General features: G+C 46.3%; 1 protein-coding gene across 1 annotated transcript in view; it reads left to right on the top strand.

The window, feature by feature from the left end:
• Window positions 1-21,786, top strand: part of LOC106592099 (uncharacterized) — a 75,053-nt gene that overhangs the window by 8,085 nt on the left and 45,182 nt on the right. Inside the window, exons 2-12 of the mRNA XM_082958575.1 lie at window positions 8,945-9,112; window positions 9,633-9,846; window positions 10,232-10,394; window positions 13,567-13,689; window positions 15,643-15,762; window positions 16,888-17,016; window positions 17,127-17,174; window positions 17,306-17,347; window positions 18,673-18,735; window positions 19,030-19,104; window positions 21,380-21,463. Coding sequence (XP_082814701.1) covers window positions 8,945-9,112; window positions 9,633-9,846; window positions 10,232-10,394; window positions 13,567-13,689; window positions 15,643-15,762; window positions 16,888-17,016; window positions 17,127-17,174; window positions 17,306-17,347; window positions 18,673-18,735; window positions 19,030-19,104; window positions 21,380-21,463 — 1,229 coding nt within the window. The remainder of the gene's footprint in view (window positions 1-8,944; window positions 9,113-9,632; window positions 9,847-10,231; window positions 10,395-13,566; window positions 13,690-15,642; window positions 15,763-16,887; window positions 17,017-17,126; window positions 17,175-17,305; window positions 17,348-18,672; window positions 18,736-19,029; window positions 19,105-21,379; window positions 21,464-21,786) is intronic.

Here is a 21,786-nt window from a genome sequence, read left to right as displayed (position 1 = left end):
TTCCACCATAGATCAGAGCCCTGAGGAAGTGGGAGACTGATAGTTACCAGGTGAGAGGAATGCAGTGTGTAACAGCTAGTCTGTGGCTACAGTAAAGGCCTGGTGATATCACTGTGTGTAACAGCTAGTCTGTGGCTACAGTAAAGGCCTGGTGATATCACTGTGTGTAACAGCTAGTCTGTGGCTACAGTAAAGGCCTGGTGATATCACTGTGTGTTACAGCTAGTCTGTGGCTACAGTAAAGGCCTGGTGATATCACTGTGTGTAACAGCTAGTCTGTGGCTACAGTAAAGGCCTTGTGATATCACTGTGTGTAACAGATAGTCTGTGGCTACAGTAAAGGCCTGGTGATATCACTGTGTATAACAGCTAGTATGTGGCTACAGTAAAGGCCTGGTGATATCACTGTGTGTAACAGCTAGTCTGTGGCTACAGTAAAGGCCTGGTGATATCACTGTGTGTAACAGATAGTCTGTGGCTACAGTAAAGGCCTGGTGATATCACTGTGTATAACAGCTAGTATGTGGCTACAGTAAAGGCCTGGTGATATCACTGTGTGTAACAGCTAGTCTGTGGCTACAGTAAAGGCCTGGTGATATCACTGTGTGTAACAGCTAGTCTGTGGCTACAGTAAAGGCCTGGTGATATCACTGTGTGTAACAGATAGTCTGTGGCTACAGTAAAGGCCTGGTGATATCACTGTGTATAACAGCTAGTCTGTGGCTACAGTAAAGGCCTGGTGATATCACTGTGTGTAACAGCTAGTCTGTGGCTACAGTAAAGGCCTGGTGATATCACTGTGTGTAACAGATGGTCTGTGGCTACAGTAAAGGCCTGGTGATATCACTGTGTGTAACAGCTAGTCTGTGGCTACAGTAAAGGCCTGGTGATATCACTGTGTGTAACAGCTAGTCTGTGGCTACAGTAAAGGCCTGGTGATATCACTGTTTGTAACAGATAGTCTGTGGCCACAGTAAATGCCTGGTGATATCACTGTGTGTAACAGATAGTCTGTGGCTACAATAAAGGCCACATAGTATAGGGTGCCATGCTGGTCAACAGTAGTGCACTATACTTGGAATAGGGTGCCATTTGAGACGTGTCCTATGTTAATTTTTCTAATCCAAGATGGCATAGCAGTCAGACGTCCTTTGTCCTCGTCTTGTCATGTCCCGTGTATATATATATTGACATCTTTTCTTCTCATATCTTTTTATATATATTTCTAAAAACTCAACTTCAAAACACTCTCCTGCAACCCGCCTCACCAATAAAAAAAAAAGTATTATTTACCTCAAATCTGAAATCCACAACAGAAGCTAGCCAGAAGTTAGCCATAAGTTAGCCAGTTCACTAGCTAACGTTAGAATTCAGCTAACCACGGTTGGCGGTCATCAGCTATCCCTTAGCTCGAAAAGCTATCGCCAGTTTTGTACAACGCGACTCAGGCCAGAGCATACCGGACCTATTTTCTCTCCATATCCCTGGATTTGTACCGCAGGCTCTGGAGATTTACACCTGGATCTTGCAGCTAGCTGGCTGCTATCCGAGTGACTATTGGCTAACGTCGGTCCCGGAGCTAACATCAATTATTCTGGAGCTAGCCAGCTGAAGAGTTCCATCAGCCACTCCTGGGCTACAATCACCTATCCGGACCCATTTTACTGCCGATGCGGAGCCCCATCGAGCCTTCACGACTGGACTACTGACATTATCTGCCCGAGGGAGTTATCCAACTGGCCCCTCCATCGCGACATAACCTGAACGCCCATCTGCGGTCTGCTAATCGTTAGCTGTCTTATCGGCTGCTATCTGAATAGGTCGATCGGCCAATTTTCTTGGGCCACTATATCTATAACTATTTTGCCAATTGGATTGGTCCCCTCTACCACATGGAACCCCACTAATCTACCGACGGAAACGCACGAGGTGGCTAAAAACAGACCATCTTCTGCCTACTTGCTACCCATGGCCCGGATAGCTGTCTGAATCGCCGCAACCGACCTATCTACTCACTGGACCCTTTTGATCACTTGGCTAAGCATGCCTTTCCTTAATGTCAATATGCCTTGTCCATTGCTGTTCTGGTTTGTGTTTATTGGCTTATTTCACTGTAGAGCCTCTAGCCCTGCTCAGCATACCTTATCCAACCTCTCAGTTCCACCACCCACACATGCGATGATATCACCTGGTTTCAATGATGTTTCTAGAGACAATATCTCTCTCATCATCACTCAATGCCTAGGTTTACCTCCACTGTATTCACATCCAACCATACCGTTGTCTGTACATTATACCTTGAAGCTATTTTATCGCCCCCAGAAACCTGCTCCTTTTACCCTCTGTTCCGGACGTCCTAGATGACCAATTCTCATAGCTTTTAGCCGTACCCTTATCCTACTCCTCCTCTGTTCCTTTGCCAATGTAGAGGTGAATCCAGGCCCTGCAGTGTCTAGCTCCACTCCTATTCCCCAGGCGCTCTCTTTTGATGACTTCTGTAACCGTAATAGCCTTGGTTTCATGCATGTTAATATTAGAAGCCTTCTCCCTAAGTTTGTTTAATTCACTGCTTTAGCACACTCTGCCAACCCGGATGTCCTAGCCATGTCTGAATCCTGGCTTAGGAAGACCACCAAAAACTCTGAAATCTCCATCCCTAACTACAACATTTTCAGACAAGATAGAACGGCCAAAGGGGGCAGTGTTGCAATCTACTGCAGAGATAACCTGCAGAGTTTTGTCCTACTATCCAGGTCTGTACCCAAACAATTTGAACTTCTACTTTTAAAAATCCACCTTTCTAAAAACAAGTCTCTCCCCGTTGCCGCCTGCTATAGACCACCCTCTGCCCCAGCTGTGCTCTGGACACCATATGTGAACTGATTGCCCCCCATCTATCTTCAGAGCTCGTGCTGCTAGGTGACCTAAACTGGGACATGCTTAACACCCCAGCCATCCTACAATCTAAGCTTGATGCCCTCAATCTCACACAAATTATCAATGAACCTACCAGGTACCACCCCAAAGCCGTAAACACGGGCACCCTGATAGATATCAACCTAACCAACTTGCCCTCTAAATACACCTCTGCTGTTTTTAACCAAGATCTCAGCGGTCAGCGGTCACTGCCTCATTGCCTGCATCCGTAATGGGTCAGCGGTCAAACAACCTCCACTCATCACTGTCGAACACTCCCTGAAACACTTCAGCGAGCAGGCCTTTCTAATCGACCTGGCCCGGGTATCCTGGAAGGATATTGACCTCATCCCTTCAGTAGAGGATGCCTGGTTATTTTTTTAAATGCCTTCCTCACCATCTTAAATAAGCATGCCCCATTCAAGAAATTTAGAACCAGGAACAGATATAGCCCTTGGTTCTCGCCAGACCTGACTGCCCTTAACCAACACAAAACATCCTGTGGCGTTCTGCATTAGCATCGAACAGCCTCCGTGATATGCAACTTTTCAGGGAAGTTAGAAACCAATATACACAGGCAGTTAGAAAAGCCAAGGCTAACTTTTTCAAGCAGAAATTTGCTTCCTGCAACACAAACTCAAAAAAGTTCTGGGACACTGTAAAGTCCTTAGAGAATAAGAGCACCTCCTCCCAGCTGCCCACTGCAATGAGGATAGGAAACTCTGTCACCACCGATAAATCCACTATAATTGAAAATTTCAATAAGCATTTTTCTACGGCTGTCCATGCTTTCCACCTGGCTACCCCTACTCCGGTCAACAGCACCGCACCCCCCACAGCAACTCGCCCAAGCCTTCCCCATTTCTCCTTCTCCCAAATCCAGTCAGCTGATGTTCTGAAAGAGCTGCAAAATCTGGACCCCTACAAATCAGCCGGGCTAGACAATCTGGACACTTTCTTTCTAAAATGATCTGCCGAAATTGTTGCAACCCCTATTACTAGCCTGTTAAACCTCTCTTTCGTGTTGTCTGAGATTCCCAAAGATTGGAAAGCAGCTGCGGTCATCCCCCTGTTCAAAGGGGGGGACACTCTTGACCCAAACTGCTACAGACCTATATCTATCCTACCCTGCCTTTCTAAAGTCTTTGAAAGCCAAGTCAACAAACAGATTACCGATCATTTCGAATCCCACCGCACCTTCTCCGCTATGCAATCTGGTTTCAGAGCTGGTCATGGGTGCACCTCAGCCACACTCAAGGTCCTAAACGATATCTTAACCGCCATCGATAAGAAACAATACTGTGCTGCCGTATTCATTGACCTGGCCAAGGCTTTCGACTCTGTCAATCACCACATCCTCATCGGCAGATTCAATGGCCTTGGTTTCTCAAATGATTGCCTCGCCTGGTTCACCAACTACTTCTCTGATAGAGTTCAGTGTGTCATATCGGAGGGCCTGTTGTCCGGGCCCCTGGCAGTCTCTATGGGGGTGCCACAGGGTTCAATTCTTGGGCCGACTCTTTTCTCTGTATACATCAATGATGTCGCTCTTGCTGCTGGTGAGTCTCTGATCCACCTCTACGCAGACGACACCATTCTGTATCCTTCTGGCCCTTCTTTGGACACTGTGTTAACTACCCTCCAGATGAGCTTCAATGCCATAAAACTCTCCTTCCGTGGCCTCCAACTGCTCTTAAATACAAGTAAAACTAAATGCATGCTCTTCAACCAATTGCTGCCTGCACCTGCCCGCCCGTCCAGCATCACTACTCTGGACAGTTCTGACTTAGAATATGTGAACAACTACAAATACCTAGGTGTCTGGTTAGACTGTAAACTTTCCTTCCAGACACATCAAACATCTCCAATCCAAAGTTAAATGTAGAATTGGCTTCCTATTTCGCAATAAAGCGTCTTTCACTCATACTGCCAAACATACCCTCGTAAAACTGACCATCCTACCGATCCTCGACTTCGGCGATGTTAATTACAAAATAGCCTCCAATACCCTACTCAATAAATTGGATGCGGTCTATCACAGTGCCATCCGTTTTGTCACCAAAGCCCCATATACTACCCACCACTGCGACCTGTACGCTCTCGTTGGCTGGCGCTCGCTTCATACTCGTTGCCAAACCCACTGGCTACAGGTCATCTACAAGACCCTGCTAGGTAAAGCTCCCCCTTATCTCAGCTCGCTGGTCACCATAGCAGCACCCACCTGTAGCATGCGCTCCAGCAGGTATATCTCTCTGGACACCCCCACAGCCAATTCCTCCTTCGGCCGCCTCTCCTTCCAGGTCTCTGCTGCCAATGACTGGAACAAACTACAGAAATCTCTAAAACTGGAAACACTTATCTCCCTCACTAGCTTTAAGCACCAGCTGTCAGAGCAGCTCACAGATTACTGCACCTGTACATAGCCCATCTATAATTTAGCCCAAACAACTACCTCTTCCCCTACTGTATTTATTTACAGGGCTCCGGGCAGCCGAGCGGAAATGGAGGAAAACTCGCCTCCCTGCGGACCTGGCATCCTTTCACTCCCTCCTCTCTACATTTTCCTCTTCTGTCTCTGCTGCTAAAGCCACTTTCTACCACTCTAAATTCCAAGCATCTGCCTCTAACCCTAGGAAGCTCTTTGCCACCTTCTCCTCCCTCCTGAATCCTCCTCCCTCTCCCCCCCCCTCCCTCTCTGCGGATGACTTCGTCAACCATTTTGAAAAGAAGGTCGACGACATCCGATCCTTGTTTGCTAAGTCAAACGACACCGCTGGTCCTGCTCACACTGCCCTACCCTGTGCTCTGACCTCTTTCTCCCCTCTCTCTCCAGATGAAATCTCGCGTCTTGTGACGGCCGGCAGCCCAACAACCTGCCCGCTTGACCCTATCCCCTCCTCTCTTCTCCAGACCATTTCCGGAGACCTTCTCCCTTACCTCACCTCGCTCATCAACTCATCCTTGACCGCTGGCTACGTCCCTTCCGTCTTCAAGAGAGCGAGAGTTGTACCCCTTCTGAAAAAACCTACACCCGATCCCTCTGATGTCAACAACTACAGACCAGTATCCCTTCTTTCTTTTCTCTCCAAAACTATTGAACGTGCCGTCCTTGGCCAGCTCTCCTGCTATCTCTCTCAGAATTACCTTCTTGATCCAAATCAGTCAGGTTTCAAGACTGGTCATTCAACTGAGACTGCTCTTCTCTGTGTCACGGAGGCTCTCCGCACTGCTAAAGCTAATTCTCTCTCCTCTGCTCTCATCCTTCTAGACCTATCTGCTGCCTTTGACACTGTGAACCATCAGATCCTCCTCTCCACCCTCTCCGAGTTGGGCATCTCCGGCGCGGCCCACGCTTGGATTGCGTCCTACCTGACAGGTCGCTCCTACCAGGTGGCGTGGCGAGAATCTTTCTCCGCACCACGTGCTCTCACCACTGGTGTCCCCCAGGGCTCTGTTCTAGGCCCTCTCCTATTCTCGCTATACACCAAGTCACTTGGCTCTGTCATATCCTCACATGGCCTCTCCTATCATTGCTATGCAGACGACACACAATTAATCTTCTCCTTTCCCCCTTCTGATAACCAGGTGGCGAATCGCATCTCTGCATGTCTGGCAGACATATCAGTGTGGATGACAGATCACCACCTCAAGCTGAACCTCGGCAAGACGGAGCTGCTCTTCCTCCCGGGGAAGGACTGCCCGTTCCATGATCTCTCCGTCACGGTTGACAACTCCATTGTGTCCTCCTCCCAGAGTGCTAAGAACCTTGGCGTGACCCTGGACAACACCTTGTCGTTCTCCACTAACATCAAGGCGGTGACCCGATCCTGTAGGTTCATGCTCTACAACATTCGCAGAGTACGACCCTGCCTCACACAGGAAGCGGCCCAGGTCCTAATCCAGGCACTTGTCATCTCCCGTCTGGATTACTGCAACTCGCTGTTGGCTGGGCTCCCTGCCTGTGCCATTAAACCCCCACAACTCATCCAGAACGCCGCAGCCCGTCTGGTGTTCAACCTTCCCAAGTTCTCTCACGTCACCCCGCTCCTCCGCTCTCTCCACTGGCTTCCAGTTGAAGCTCGCATCCGCTACAAGACCATGGTGCTTGCCTACGGAGCTGTGAGGGGAACGGCACCTCCGTACCTTCAGGCTCTGATCAGGCCCTACACCCAAACAAGGGCACAGCGTTCATCCACCTCTGGCCTGCTGGCCCCCCTACCTCTGAGGAAGCACAGTTCCCGCTCAGCCCAGTCAAAACTGTTCGCTGCTCTGGCACCCCTATGGTGGAATAAGCTCCCTCACTACGCCAGGACAGCGGAGTCAATCACCACCTTCCGGAGACACCTGAAACCCCACCTCTTTAAGGAATACCTAGGATAGGATAAAGTAATCCTTCTAACACCCCCCCCCCCCCCCCCTCTGGATAAGAGCGTCTGCTAAATGACGTAAATGTAATGTAAATGTAAATTTATTTATTTTGCTCCTTTGCACCCCATTATTTCTATTTCTACTTTGCACTTTCTTCCACTGCAAATCTACCTTTCCAGTGTTTTACTTGCTGTATTGTATTTTCTTCACCACCATGGCCTTTTTTGCCTTTACCTCCCTTATCTCACCTCATTTTCTCACTTTGTATATAGACTTATTTTTCCACTATATTATTGACTGTATGTTTGTTTTACCCCATGTGTAACTCTGTGTTGTTGTATGTGTCAAACTGCTTGCTTTATCTTGGCCAGGTCGTAATTGTAAATGAGAACTTGTTCTCAACTTGCCTACCTGGTTAAATAAAGGTGAAATACATATATTTTTTAAAATGAGGCTCGTCTGGTCATGTTGTCTTGGTGTATTCAAATGAAGACAGACAGACATACATACAGACAGACAGACAGACGGACGGCATGCCCGGCCGTCCGTCTGTATGTCCGTCTGTCTGTCCGTCTGTCTGTCTGTCTGTCGGTCGGTCGGACAGACGGACAGACAGACAGAGATCACTTCAGTAAAGCTGTCCAGATGTGTGTTGACAGGTGCAGGGCAGATGGAGGGGTTAAGGAGCCACACCAGTAGAGACACGCCCTCTCTCCTCCACCTCACACTCTTACTCTGTCATCCCCCTCTCCTCTCCCTCCCCTTTTCATTGCCCTGTGCCCTCTCTCCTCCACCTCACACTCTTACTCTTCTTTTCTACTCTGTAATCCCCCTCTCTTTTCTCTGCTCCTGTCATCCCCCTCTCCTCTCCCTCCCCTTTTGATCGCCCTTTGACCTCTCTCTCCTTGTTCCTTCACATTGCCACTCATACTGCGTCCCCCCTCTCTCTCTCTCTCTCTCTCTCTCTCTCTTTAGCTCAATCTCTGTGTCTCTCTCTTTCTCTCTCTCTCTCTTTAGCTCACTCTCTCTCTCTCTTTAGCTCTCTCTCTCTCTCTCTTTAGCTCAATCTCTGTCTCTCTCTCTCTCTCTTTAGCTCACTCTCTGTCTCTCTCTCTTTCTCACTCTCTGTGTGTGTGGTGGTTTGATCAGTGGTGTGTGTGTGTGTGTGTGTGGGGGGGGAATGTTGTTGTAGTTGAGGCTGTGGTGTCTGTTATAAGTTTTACCAGATTGTCCTGTAAAGTTGTTGTAAAGTCTCTGAGGCAGATGTGTTTAGGAGATGCATCTTTCTCATGAGTAGGGTTTAGGCTAGGGAAACCTTAGGGTTTCTTAATAATGGCTCAGGACCCAACGTAGGTCCTGGCCATCTGAGAGGTGGGTCGCAGTGTGATAATACATCTATTATCACAAACTATTTCTTCTTAATTTGGGTCACGAGTTGAAAAAGTTTGAGAAACCCTTGAGTAGTCTGTGTGTTGTAAGGTAAGAGGGAAGGAGAGAGAGGGAGAGAAAGGGAGAGAGAAGGAGAGTGAAACTCACCAGCTGCATGAGTCCCTCTCCTCTCTCTCTCTCCTCTCTCTCTCTCCTCTCTATCCGTCTCTCTCTCTCTCAGTGCTCTGGTCGATTTGACTTTGTTTCCTAACTCCTCCCTCCCCATCTCCAGCCAATCTGGTGGACGTGCTGAGGATCCTGGACCTATCAGAGGACATGGAGGGTGTGTCTCTGGAGGCAGGGCTCTGCACCAGTAGAGAGGGAAGAGAAGAGACAGACATCTCCTTCAAGATCAACAAGAAGATTCAACTCAGTGTCCCTACAAAACAGCTGTTCCCAGGTACACTACACTACACACACACACACACACACACACACACACACACACACACACACCACACACACACACACACACACACACACACACACACACACACACACACACACACACACACACACACACACACACACTACACACACACACACACACACACACACACACACACACACACACACACACACTACAGACACACACAGACACACACACACACACACAGCACACACACACACACACACACACACACACACACACACACACACACACCTGCATCCACACGATGATGATGAACAACAATACGATGAAAATTATACTGATCTGTCTCTATCGACTCAGTGTTCCCAGTAGACGATTGTAGTGATGGTGATGATGATGATGAGGATGACGATGATTGTAGCGATAACCCACTCTCTCTCTTTCTTTCTCTCTCTCTCTGTCTCTCTCTCTCTTTCTTTCTCTCTCTCTTTCTTTCTCTCTCTCTCTATCTCTCTCTCTCTCTCTCTCTCTCTCTCTGTCTCTCCAGAAGGGTGGTTCCCAGTGGACTTCTCTGTCCTGGCTACGGTGCGTGCCCGGCGGGGTGCCCAGGTGTTCTTGCTGTCCCTGTACGACCCTCAGGGTACCCAGCAGCTGGGGATAGAGGTCGGGAGGTCCCCTGTCTTCCTGTATGAAGACCAGCAAGGCCTGCCTTCTCCTGAACTCTACCCTACCTTCAGGAAGATCAACCTGGCTGACGGCAAGTAGGTGTAACACACACAGATACTGGACGTGAACAGGAATGCACACAGACACTATGTCTCACCCCTCCAAAATCCAGATTCATCACTTTCACATTTCTTTACATGTTTAGATTTGTTGATTTCATTTGACAGTTAAAACAAGACATATACTCAGTACGTACATGTTAAAACGGAACTGGGAGAGCACAATAAAGTGCTATACTTATTACCATTGTGGTCCCTCTCCCTCTCTCTCTCTCCTCTCTCTCTCTCTCTCTCTCTCTCTCTCTCTCCCTCTCTCCCTCTGTCACAGAGTAGCTTAGAGTGTCAGTCACTGACTGGATCTAGTATGACAACACCCTAGAATAACTCTCTCTCTCTCTCTCCCCCCTCCCCCCCTCCCCAGATGGCACAGGGTAGCGTACAGTGTGGCGGGTCAGTCAGTGACTCTGTATCTGGACTGTGAGAAGGTGGAGAGTCTGGAGCTCCAGAGAGGTCTTAACCCAGAGGTCAGCACTGAAGGAGTCACTGTGTTCGGGACACGGCTACTGGATGACCAGGTCTTCGAGGTAGGACTATGTTGGAAGTAGGACTGTGTTGGAGGTAGGACTGTGTTGGAGGTAGGACTGTGTTGGAGGTAGGAGTGTGTTGATGTTAGGACTGTGTTGGAGGTAGGAGTGTGTTGGAGGTAGGAGCGTGTTGGAGGTAGAGGCGTGTTGGAGGTAGGACTGTGTTGGAGGTAGGAGCGTGTTGGAGGTAGGACTGTGTTGGAGGTAGGAACGTGTTGGAGGTAGGAGCGTGTTGGAGGTAGGACTGTGTTGGAGGTAGGAGTGTGTTGGAGGTAGAGGCGTGTTGGAGGTAGGACTGTGTTGGAGGTAGGAGCGTGTTGGAGGTAGGACTATGTTGGAGGTAGGACTGTATTAGAGGTAGGACTGTGTTGGAGGTAGGAGTGTGTTGGAGGTAGGAGTGTGTTGGAGGTAGGAGTGTGTTGGAGGTAGGAGTGTGTTGGAGGTAGGAGCGTGTTGGAGGTAGGACTGTGTTGGAGGTAGGACTGTATTAGAGGTAGGACTGTGTTGGAACACTTGCACACACACACACACACACACACACACACACACACACACACACACACACACACACACACACACACACACACACACACACACACACACACACACACACACACACACACACACACACACAGAGACACAAACACGGAGCACAAGCTCTATATCTCTCTACAGCCCCCTCATGTGGTCATGTCTATGTACTTCACCCTGTCCCCTGACATATCCCATGTAACATCACATAGAATATTTAATTAACTTCTATGGGCTACGTGGGACGCTAGCGTCCCACCTGCGGGACACAGCCAGTGAAATATCAGGGCAGCAAATTCAAAACAAAATGTCATAATTCAACTTTCTCAAACATACAACTATTTTACACCATTTTAAAGATACACTTCTCCTTGATGTAACCACATTGTCCGATTTCAAAAAGGCTTTACAGCGAAAGCATAACATTAGATTATGTTAGGAGAGTACATAGACAAAAATAATCACACAGCCATTTTCCAGGCAAGGACATGTGTCAATAAAACCCAAAACACAGCTAAATGAAGCACTAACCTTTGACGATCTTCATCAGATGACACTCCTAGGACATTATGTTACACAATACATGTATGTTTTGTTCGATAAAGTTCATATTTATATCCAAAAACAGCATTTTACATTGGCACGTGATGTTCAGAAAATGTATTCCCACCAAAACTTCCGGTGAATGTGCACACAATTTGCAAAAATACTCATCATAAACGTTGACAAAATATATAACAATTATTTAAAGAATTATAGATAGACTACTCCTGGATGCAACCGCTGTGTCAGATTTTAAAATAGCTTTACGGAGAATGCACATTTTTCAATATTCTGAGTACATAGCTCACCATCACAGCAAGCTATACAGACACCCGCCAAGTTTGGGGTCACCTAAATTCAGAATTAGTATTATAAAAATTCTCTTACCTTTGCTGATCTTCGTCAGAATGCACTCCCAGGACTGCTGCTTCCACAATAAATGTTGTTTTTGTTCGAAATAATCCATATTTATGTCCAAATACCTCCGTTTTGTTCGTGCGTACAGATCACTTATCCATAACGATCACTTATCCAAAAGTCAAAATGTTCCATTACTGTACTTAGAAGCATGTCAAACGCTGTTTAAAATCAATCTTTATGGTATTTTTAACGTAAAATTGCGATAATATTCCAACCGGACAATAGCATATTCATTCAAGAAGAAAAAGAAGGAACGGCGCGCTCACGGGATCGCGCATATCCAATCCCTTTGTCCACAGGCAGTCCACTGATTGACTGAGCTCCTATTATCTGCCCAGTGACAGGAGACTGCTGAAAGAACTTTCTGAAGGCTGTTGACAGCCAATGGAAGCCTTAGGAAGTGCAACGTGACCCCACAGAAACTGTAGTTTCGATAGAGAATCAAAAGAAGAACTACAATTCTCAGACTTTCCACTTCCTGGTTGGATTTTTCTCAGGTTTTTGCCTGCCATATGAGTTCTGTTATACTCACAGACACCATTCAAACAGTTTTAGAAACTTCAGAGTGTTTCCTGTCCAAATCTACTAATAATATACAAATATTATATTATAATAGTAACCAGTTTAATTTGAGTACGTTTTTCATCCGGCCGTGAAAATACTGCCCCTACACCCCAACAGTTTAATAAATGAAGACGTTATGTCATTGTTAAATTAGATATATTTATTTGTCCAGAGACTCAGAAGACAAGCTCTGCTTTTGTTCATAGGTTACAGGTTAAATTCCATCTAGGATCTCCAGTGTGGTGTAAAACTACCTGCCTGTGTTGTATGTGTTGTGGAACCCAGTCATACAGCAGAATGACCTTTAACCCCAGTGTGTCTGGGGTCATTTAGTAGAATGACTGTGGTGTCAGGTGGTCTGGCTCTGATTCAACCCTCAACCTGTGTTTGGGCTGGATTCTGATTGTTGACAATCACATTCATTCAGTCACAGATAGGCATGCACATTCATTCAGTCACAGATAGGTATGCACATTCATTCAGTCACAGATAGGTATGCACATTCATTCAGTCACAGATAGGCATGCACATTCATTCAGTCACAGATAGGTATACACATTCATTCAGTCAGTCACAGATAGGTATGCACATTCATTCAGTCACAGATAGGTATGCACATTCATTCAGTCACAGATAGGTATGCACATTCATTCAGTCACAGATAGGCATGCACATTCATTCGGTCACAGATAGGTATACACATTCATTCAGTCAGTCACAGATAGGTATGCACATTCATTCAGTCACAGATAGGTATGCACATTCATTCAGTCACAGATAGGCATGCACATTCATTCAGTCACAGATAGGTATACACATTCATTCAGTCAGTCACAGATAGGTATGCACATTCATTCAGTCACAGTTATATATGCACATTCATTCAGTCTCAGATAGGTATGCACATTCATTCAGTCACAGATAGGTATGCACATTCATTCAGTCTCAGATAGGTATGCACATTCATTCAATCACAGATAGGTATGCACATTCATTCATTTCACAGTTCATAATAGCTGTACCATATACCCCAAAAATATTAGCTGCATGAATACAAAGAAACATGGTGTGTGTGTGTTTCATGTATTTTATTAATGTGTGTGTGTGTCCACAGGGAGAAATCCAACAGTTGTTGATCGTAGCCGACCCCAGAGCTGCAGAGACCTACTGTCAAGACTACATTCCCGACTGCCACGCCCCTTTACCCTACGACAGCCTATCACAAGAGACTGAGGAGGTGAGTTCCCTTTAGGCAGCCTATCAATAGACAGGGGGTTGATGATGAGAGTCCCATTAGACAGCCTATTATATGACAGAGTTAACTAGGTGACTAGCCAATGTTTAAATGTCTCATCTCTCTCTCTTCCTATCTTTATCTCTCTCTTTCCATTCATTGCAGTATCTTTCTCTTACCCTCCCATCTCTATTGAGAGATTTAGTCAGACAGTGTTTGTTTGCCAGTCTTCCATGTTCCAGAGTTGTTAGCCAGTGTTCCATTTCCATGTGCTAAGGTTGTGTGTGGCAGTGTTCCATGTGCCAGTGTTCCGTGTGCCAGTGTTCCATGTGCTAGAGTTCTGTGTGGCAGTGTTCCATGTGCTAAAGTTCCGTGTGCCAGTGTTCCGTGTGCCAGTGTTCCATGTGCTAAAGTTCCGTGTGCCAGTGTTCCATGTGCTAGAGTTCTGTGAGCCAGTGTTCCGTGTACCCGTGTTCCATGTACTGAAGTTCCATGTGCTAAAGTTCTGTGTGGCAGTGTTCCATGTGCCAGCGTTCCATGTGCCAGTGTTCCATGTCATAGAGTTCTGTGTGGCAGTGTTCCGTGTGCCAGTATTTCCATGTGCTAGAGCTCTGTGTGGAAGTGTACCGTGTGCCAGTGTTCCATGTGCTAGAGTTCTGTGTGCCAGTGTTCCGTGTGCCAGTGTTCCATGTGCTAGAGTTCTGTGTGGCAGTGTTCCGCGTGCCAGTGTTCCGTGTGCTAGAGTTCTGTGTGGCAGTGTTCCATGTGCTAAAGTTCTGTGTGCCAGTGTTCCGTGTGCTAAAGTTCCGTGTGCCAGTGTTCCGTGTGCTAAAGTTCCGTGTGCCAGTGTTCCGTGTGCTAAAGTTCCGTGTGCCAGTGTTCCGTGTGCTAAAGTTCCGTGTGCCAGTGTTCCGTGTGCTAAAGTTCCGTGTGCCAGTGTTTCATGTGCCAGTGTTCCGTGTGCTAAAGTTCCGTGTGCCAGTGTTCCGTGTGCTAAAGTTCCGTGTGGCAGTGTCCCGTGTGCTAAAGTTCCGTGTGCCAGTGTTCCATGTGCTAGAGTTCTGTGTGGCAGTGTTCCGTGTGCCAGTGTTCCGTGTGCCAGTGACCCGTGTGCTAAAGTTCCGTGTGCCAGTGTTCCATGTGCTAGAGTTCTGTGTTGCAGTGTTCCATGTGCCAGTGTTCCGTGTGCCAGTGTTCCATGTGCTAAAGTTCCGTGTGACAGTGTTCCGTGTGCTAAAGTTCCGTATGCAAATGTTCCATGTGCTAAAGTTCTGTGTGACAGTGTTCCTGTGCCAGTGTTCCGTGTGCCAGTGTTCCGTGTGCTAAAGTTCCGTGTGCAAGTGTTCCGTGTGCTAAAGTCCCGTGTGACAGTGTTCCGTGTGCTAAAGTTCCGTGTGCCAGTGTTCCGTGTGCCAGTGTTCCGTGTGCTAAAGTTCCGTGTGGCAGTGTTCCGTGTGCTAAAGTTCCGTGTGCCAGTGTTCCGTGTGCTAAAGTTCCATGTGTCAGTGTCCCGTGTGCTAAAGTTCCGTGTGCCAGTGTTCCATGTGCTAAAGTTCTGTGTGGCAGTGTTCCGTGTGCCAGTGTTCTGTGTTTCCGTGTTCCGTGTGCTAAAGTTCCATGTGCCAGTGTTCCGTGTGCTAAAGTTCCGTGTGCCAGTGTTCCGTGTGCCAGTGTTCTGTGTGCTAAAGTTCCGTGTGCCAGTGTTCCCGTGCCAGTGTTCCGTGTGCCAGTGTTCCGTGTGCCAGTGTTCCATGTGCCAAAGTTCTGTGTGCCAGTGTTCCGTGTGCTAAAGTTCCGTGTGCCAGTGTTCCATGTGAAGTGTTCCATGTGCCAGTGTTCCATGTGCCCACCTTTCTTCGTCTGTCCCCTGTTCGATTTAACTCCTACCTCACTCCATGGCCTCTGAACACAGCTGTGTGTGTGTGTGTGGGTGTGTGTGTGTTTGTGTGTGTGTAGGAGACAAAGCCCGCCAGGAGAGTGAAGGTGGAGGAGTTTGATGAGTTTGACTACAGTGACCTTTACGACGACCTCTCTGTCTCCACGGTTACCGTGAGACCTAATGTCACAGAGTATGAGGTGAGAGGTGACCTCCACAGTACCTGACCAGACACAACACACCTAGACTAACATCACAGAGTATGAGGTGAGAGGTGATCTCCACAGTACCTCACCAGACACAACACACCTAGACTAACGTCACAGAGTATGAGGTGAGAGGTGACCTCCACAGTACCTGACCAGACACAACACACCTAGACTAACGTCACAGAGTATGAGGTGAGAGGTGACCTCCACAGTACCTGACCAGACACAACACACCTAGACTAACGTCACAGAGTATGAGGTGAGAGGTGACCTCCACAGTACCTCACCAGACACAACACACCTAGACTAACGTCACAGAGTATGAGGTGAGAGGTGACCTCCACAGTACCTGACCAGACACAGAAAGATGGATAAACAATGAAAAAATAAGTTGGGGGGAAAAAAGAATGATCTGGACACCATGTCTAATGTTGCTCTCTCTGAGTTTTCCATTTCAACCATCCATTCATTCTCTCAGTATTGGGACTGTTCTGTGGTTCTAATCAGAGAACTAGAATGTCATTGTGGTTCTGTGGTTCTAATCAGAGAACTAGAATGTCATTGTGGTTCTGTGGTTCTAATCAGAGAACTAGAATGTCATTGTGGTTCTGTGGTTCTAATCAGAGAACTAGAATGTCATTGTGGTTCTGTGGTTCTAATCAGAGAACTAGAACGTCATTGTGGTTCTGTGGTTCTAATCAGAGAACTAGAACGTCATTGTGGTTCTGTGGTTATAATCAGAGAACTAGAATTTCATTGTGGTTCTGTATTTATAATCAGAGAACTAGAATGTCATTGTGGTTCTGTATTTATAATCAGAGAACTAGAATTTCATTGTGGTTCTGTGGTTCCAATTCTAACCAGTTTTCTAGTTCTAGTGGTTCAGCTCAAGATCAAATTCTGAAATGTCTTCTTTATGCTACTGTTGACTGTGGATATGATGGTGTGTGTGTGTGTGTGTGTGTGTGTGTGTGTGTGTGTGTGTGTGTGTGTGTGTGTGTGTGTGTGTGTGTGTGTGTGTGTGTGTGTGTGTGTGTGTGTGTGTGTGTGTGTGTGTGTGTGTGTGTGTGTGTGTGTGTGTGTGTGTGTGTGTGTGTGCGTGTGTGTGTGTGACAGATTGTAGAGTACGAAGACTACAACAACGGAACAGATGAGTACGAGGTCAGAGAGTATGAATACGAGGAGGAATTTGAAGATCGATACGGATTGGCCGAGAGGGAGAGGGCGGAGACCTGGAACGGACAGGTACATCTCACAATGCAATGTCTGTCAGCAACTCAACACTAAACAACTACTGTTTTGTACTCTGACGAGAGATGTGTGTGGGTGCATGTGTGTGTGTTCCTCTCCACCAGGAAAGACTAGAGAAAGGAGAGAAAGGGGAACCATCCTACTTTGGAGCAGTAAGTACACACACACACACACACACACACACACACACACACACACACACACACACCCACACATAGACACACACCCTGACACTTCAAATACCCACTAGCAATAATTTCATGTTTTCTCTGGCATCTTGCAGAGCACCTTAATCACAGGCCCCGGGGGTCTTCCAGGACCAGAGGTGAGTCAGTGGTGATATTTAGTGTATTCCTCCATACCAAGGGGGGAAAAGTATGACCCCCAGGCACTTCAATCCAGCCCTCCCAGGCACGTCAATGTGTCGCTAGAGCGCGATGGGCCACGGAAATCTCGGCCTGCCAAACCCTCTCCTAACCTGGGCGACGTTGGACCAATTGTGCATCGCCTCATGTGTTTCCCAGTCATGGCCAGCTGTGACACAGTGCTTTAGACCGCTGCGCCACTCGAGAGGCCCCCACAAATGGATTTTAAACAACAATTGGTCCCCTAAAAAATGCTACCCTCCGTTGAATTTCAGAATCTCGATGTGGCCCTCGAGCCCCTGCTCTATACTGTCTCAGTTATATTTCATTAGTTCAGTTTCTCTCTCCACTACACCAGTTGTGTTTCATTAGTTCACTTTCTCTCTCCACTACACCAGTTGTGTTTCATTAGTTCACTTTCTCTCTCCACTACACCAGTTGTGTTTCATTAGTTCAGTTTCTCTCTCCACTACACCGGTTGTGTTTCATTAGTTCAGTTTCTCTCTCCACTACATCAGTTGTGTTTCATTAGTTCAGTTTCTCTCTCCACTACACCAGTTGAGTTTCATTAGTTCAGTTTCTCTCTCCACTACACCAGTTGTGTTTCATTAGTTCAGTTTCTCTCTCCACTACACCAGTCGTGTTTCATTAGTTCAGTTTCTCTCTCCACTACACCAGTTGTGTTTCATTAGTTCAGTTTCTCTCTCCACTACACCAGTTGTGTTTCATTAGTTCAGTTTCTCTCTCCACTACACCGGTTGTGTTTCATTAGTTCAGTTTCTCTCTCCACTACACCGGTTGTGTTTCATTAGTTCAGTTTCTCTCTCCACTACACCAGTTGTGTTTCATTAGTTCAGTTTCTCTCTCCACTACACCAGTTGTGTTTCATTAGTTCAGTTTCTCTCTCCACTACACCAGTTGTGTTTCATTAGTTCAGTTTCTCTCTCCACTACACCGGTTGTGTTTCATTAGTTCAGTTTCTCTCTCCACTACACCGGTTGTGTTTCATTAGTTCAGTTTCTTTCTCCACTACACCAGTTGTGTTTCATTAGTTCAGTTTCAGTGTTTCTTAATCCTGATCCTGGGGACGTAAAGGGGTGGACATTCATGTTTTTGCCAATAACACACCTGATTCCACTAACCAAAGGTTTGATGATGTGTTGATTAGTGGAATCAGCTGTATAGGGATGGGGCAAAAACAAAAATATGCACCTTTTTGGGCCCCCAGGACCAGGATTAAGAAACACTCCACTGTACTGTATACTGTACTGTGTCCTCTCTCCAGGGAGAACCAGGACCCCAGGGGCCCACAGGACTGGTAGGACCTCACGGAGACCTAGGAGAACTGGTGAGTTACAAACTAACATACACTCTCTCTCTGTCTCGAACACATATCAACACACACACCTTCTGTCTCTCTCACGCATTTTCACCATCTATCTCTCAAAACACACACTTTCAGATGAACACATAAAACACACCATACATTGTATCAATCTGTCTCTCTCTCTCTCTCTCTCTCTCTCTCTCTCTCTCTCTGCCCGGGACTACAATCATTTCAGGTTTTTCCAATTCAGGAAGTAAATGTCGTTCTTTATCATCATAATGATCTCCATCCTCCTTCCTCCCCTCCCTTCCTCAGGGTCCTCCAGGCCGGCCGGGTCTCAACGGGGCCGATGGGATACCAGGTCCTCCGGGGAACATCCTCATTGTTCCGGTAAGAACACACACCGTAACATTTTTGGAATGTTCATTCAACTGAAATTGTTACTAATATGTTCACCGCAAACACAACCCTTGTTGAATACACACCTGGTTTCTAAATAAGACTGACAACTAGCAGCTATCGGGACCTCCAGGAGCCAGGTTAGTAGCCTGCAGTAACCTCTTCCTGCCACCGGGAGGACTACTGACAACAATATTTATATACATATATATTTTATCCTTTATTTACCTAGGCAAGTCAGTTAAGAACAAATTCTTATTTTCAATGCCAGCCTGGGAACAGTTCGACATTCCGCTAGCGGAACGCCTCACCAATATCCAATGGTAGAGCGTGGCGCGAAATACAAAAACCTTAAAAATGCTATAACTTCAATTTCTCAAACATATGACTATTTTACACCATTTGAAAGATAAGACTCTCGTTAATCCAGCCACATTGTCCGATTTCAAAAAGGCTTTATAGTGAAAGCAAAGCATTAGATTATGTCAGGAGAGTACCCAGCCAAAAATAATCACACAGCCATTTTCAAAGCAAGCATATATGTCACAAAAAACCAAACCACAGCTAAATGCAGCACTAACCTTTGATGATCTTCATCAGATGACACTCCTAGGACATTATGTTATACAATACATGCATGTTTTGTTCAATCAAGTTCATATTTATATCAAAAAACAGCTTTTTACATTAGCATGTGATGTTCAGAACAAGCATAGCCACCGAAAACTTCCGGTGAATTTACTAAATTACTCATCATAAACGTTGACAAAATACATAACAATTATTTTAAGAATTATAGATACAGAACTCCTTTATGCAATCGCTATGTCAGATTTTAAAATAGCTTTTCGGCGAAAGCACATTTTGCAATATTCTGAGTACATAGCTCAGCCATCACAGGCTAGCTATTCAGACACCCGCAAACTTCGGGGCTCACTAAACTCAGAATTACTATTAGAAAAATGTGATTACCTTTGCTGTTCTTCGTCAGAATGCATTCCCAGGACTTCTACTTCAACAACAAATGTTGTTTTGGTTCCAAATAATCCATAGTTATATCCAAATACCTCCGTTTTGTTTGTGCATTCAGGTCACTATCCAAAGGGTAACGTGCGAGCGCATTTCGTGACAAAAAAATTCAAAATGTTCCTTTACCGTACTTAGAAGCATGTCAAACGCTGTTTAAAATCAATTTTTATGCTATTTTTCTCATAATATAGCAATAATATTCCAACCGGACAACGTTGTATTCATTCAAAGAGGGAAAGAAAAAAATGGCGAGGTCTCGTGAACGCGCATCTCCAGTCTCTCTGTCACCAGGCAGTCCACTGACAAACTGGACTGCTGTTATCTGCCCAGAGACATGAGATGCGTCAATCCGGTTTATGAAGGCTTTAGAGAGCCAATGGAAGCTGTAGAAAGTGTCATGTAACAGCACAGATACTGTAATTTCGATAGAGATGCAACAGAAGGACTACAAATTGTCAGACAGGCCACTTCCTGCTTGGAATCTTCTTTTTGCCTGCCATATGAGTTCTGTTATACTCACAGACACCATTCAAACAGTTTTAGAAACTTTAGAGTGTTTTCTATCCAAATCGACTAATAATATGCATATTCTCGTTTCTGGGCAAGAGTAGTAACTAGTTTAAATCGGGTACGTTTTTTATCCGGCCGTGAAAATACTGCCCCCTATCCCAGACAGGTTAACTGCCTTGTTCAGAGGCAGAACGACTGATTGTTTACCTTGTCAGCTCGAGGAGTTGATCTAGCAACCTTGCAGTTACTGGCCCAACGCTCTAACCACTAGGCTACCTGTCTCTGACCACTAGGCTACCTGTCTCTAACCACCAGGCTACCTGTCTCTAACCACTAGGCTACCTGTCTCTAACCACTAGGCTACCTGTCTCTAACCACTAGGCTACCTGTCTCTAACCACTAGGCTACCTGTCTCTAACCACTAGGCTACCTGTCTCTAACCACTAGGCTACCTGTCTCTAACCACTAAGCTACTTGTCTCTAACCACTAGGCTACCTGTCTCTAACCACTAGACTACCTCTCTCTAACCACTAGGCTACCTGTCTCTAACCACTAGGTTACCTGTATTTAACCACTAGACTACCTGTCTCTAACCACTAGACTACCTGCCGCCCCATGCAAAAGTCTGCATTATGTCTTTAGTTCCAATGAGATGGAGACCCACTAACAGATGTGTGTGTGTGTGTGTGTGTGTGCGTGTGTGCGTATGTGTGTGTGTGCGTGTAGTTCCAGGCAGGGGGAGTCCAACTAACAGGACCAGTGATATCAGCCCAGGAGGCTCAAGCCCAGGCCATTCTACAACAGACCAAGGTAAAGACAGCAACATCACCGTAACATAACCATACTGTTACAACAGACCAAGATAAAGACAGCAACATCACCGTAACATAACCATACTGTTACAACAGACCACAGTGATGACCATATCTGACCGTAATATAACCATAACATAACCATACTGTTACAGCAGACCACAGTGATGACCATATATAACCATAACATAACCATACTTTTACAGCAGGCCACAGTGATGACCATATATAACCATAATATAACTGTCACGAGAATTTTCAATCCCAATGATAACAATCACTATAGCTTTGACCAATTCCCCCTAGGTTGTAAAGCTAGGG

Source organism: Salmo salar, chromosome 12 (genome assembly GCF_965601325.2).
Source record: "Salmo salar chromosome 12, fSalSal1, whole genome shotgun sequence".
NCBI classification, from domain to species: Eukaryota; Metazoa; Chordata; class Actinopteri; order Salmoniformes; family Salmonidae; genus Salmo; species Salmo salar.
The sequence above is the reverse complement of the archived record's forward strand: the minus strand, read 5'-3'. Positions and strand labels throughout refer to the sequence as shown.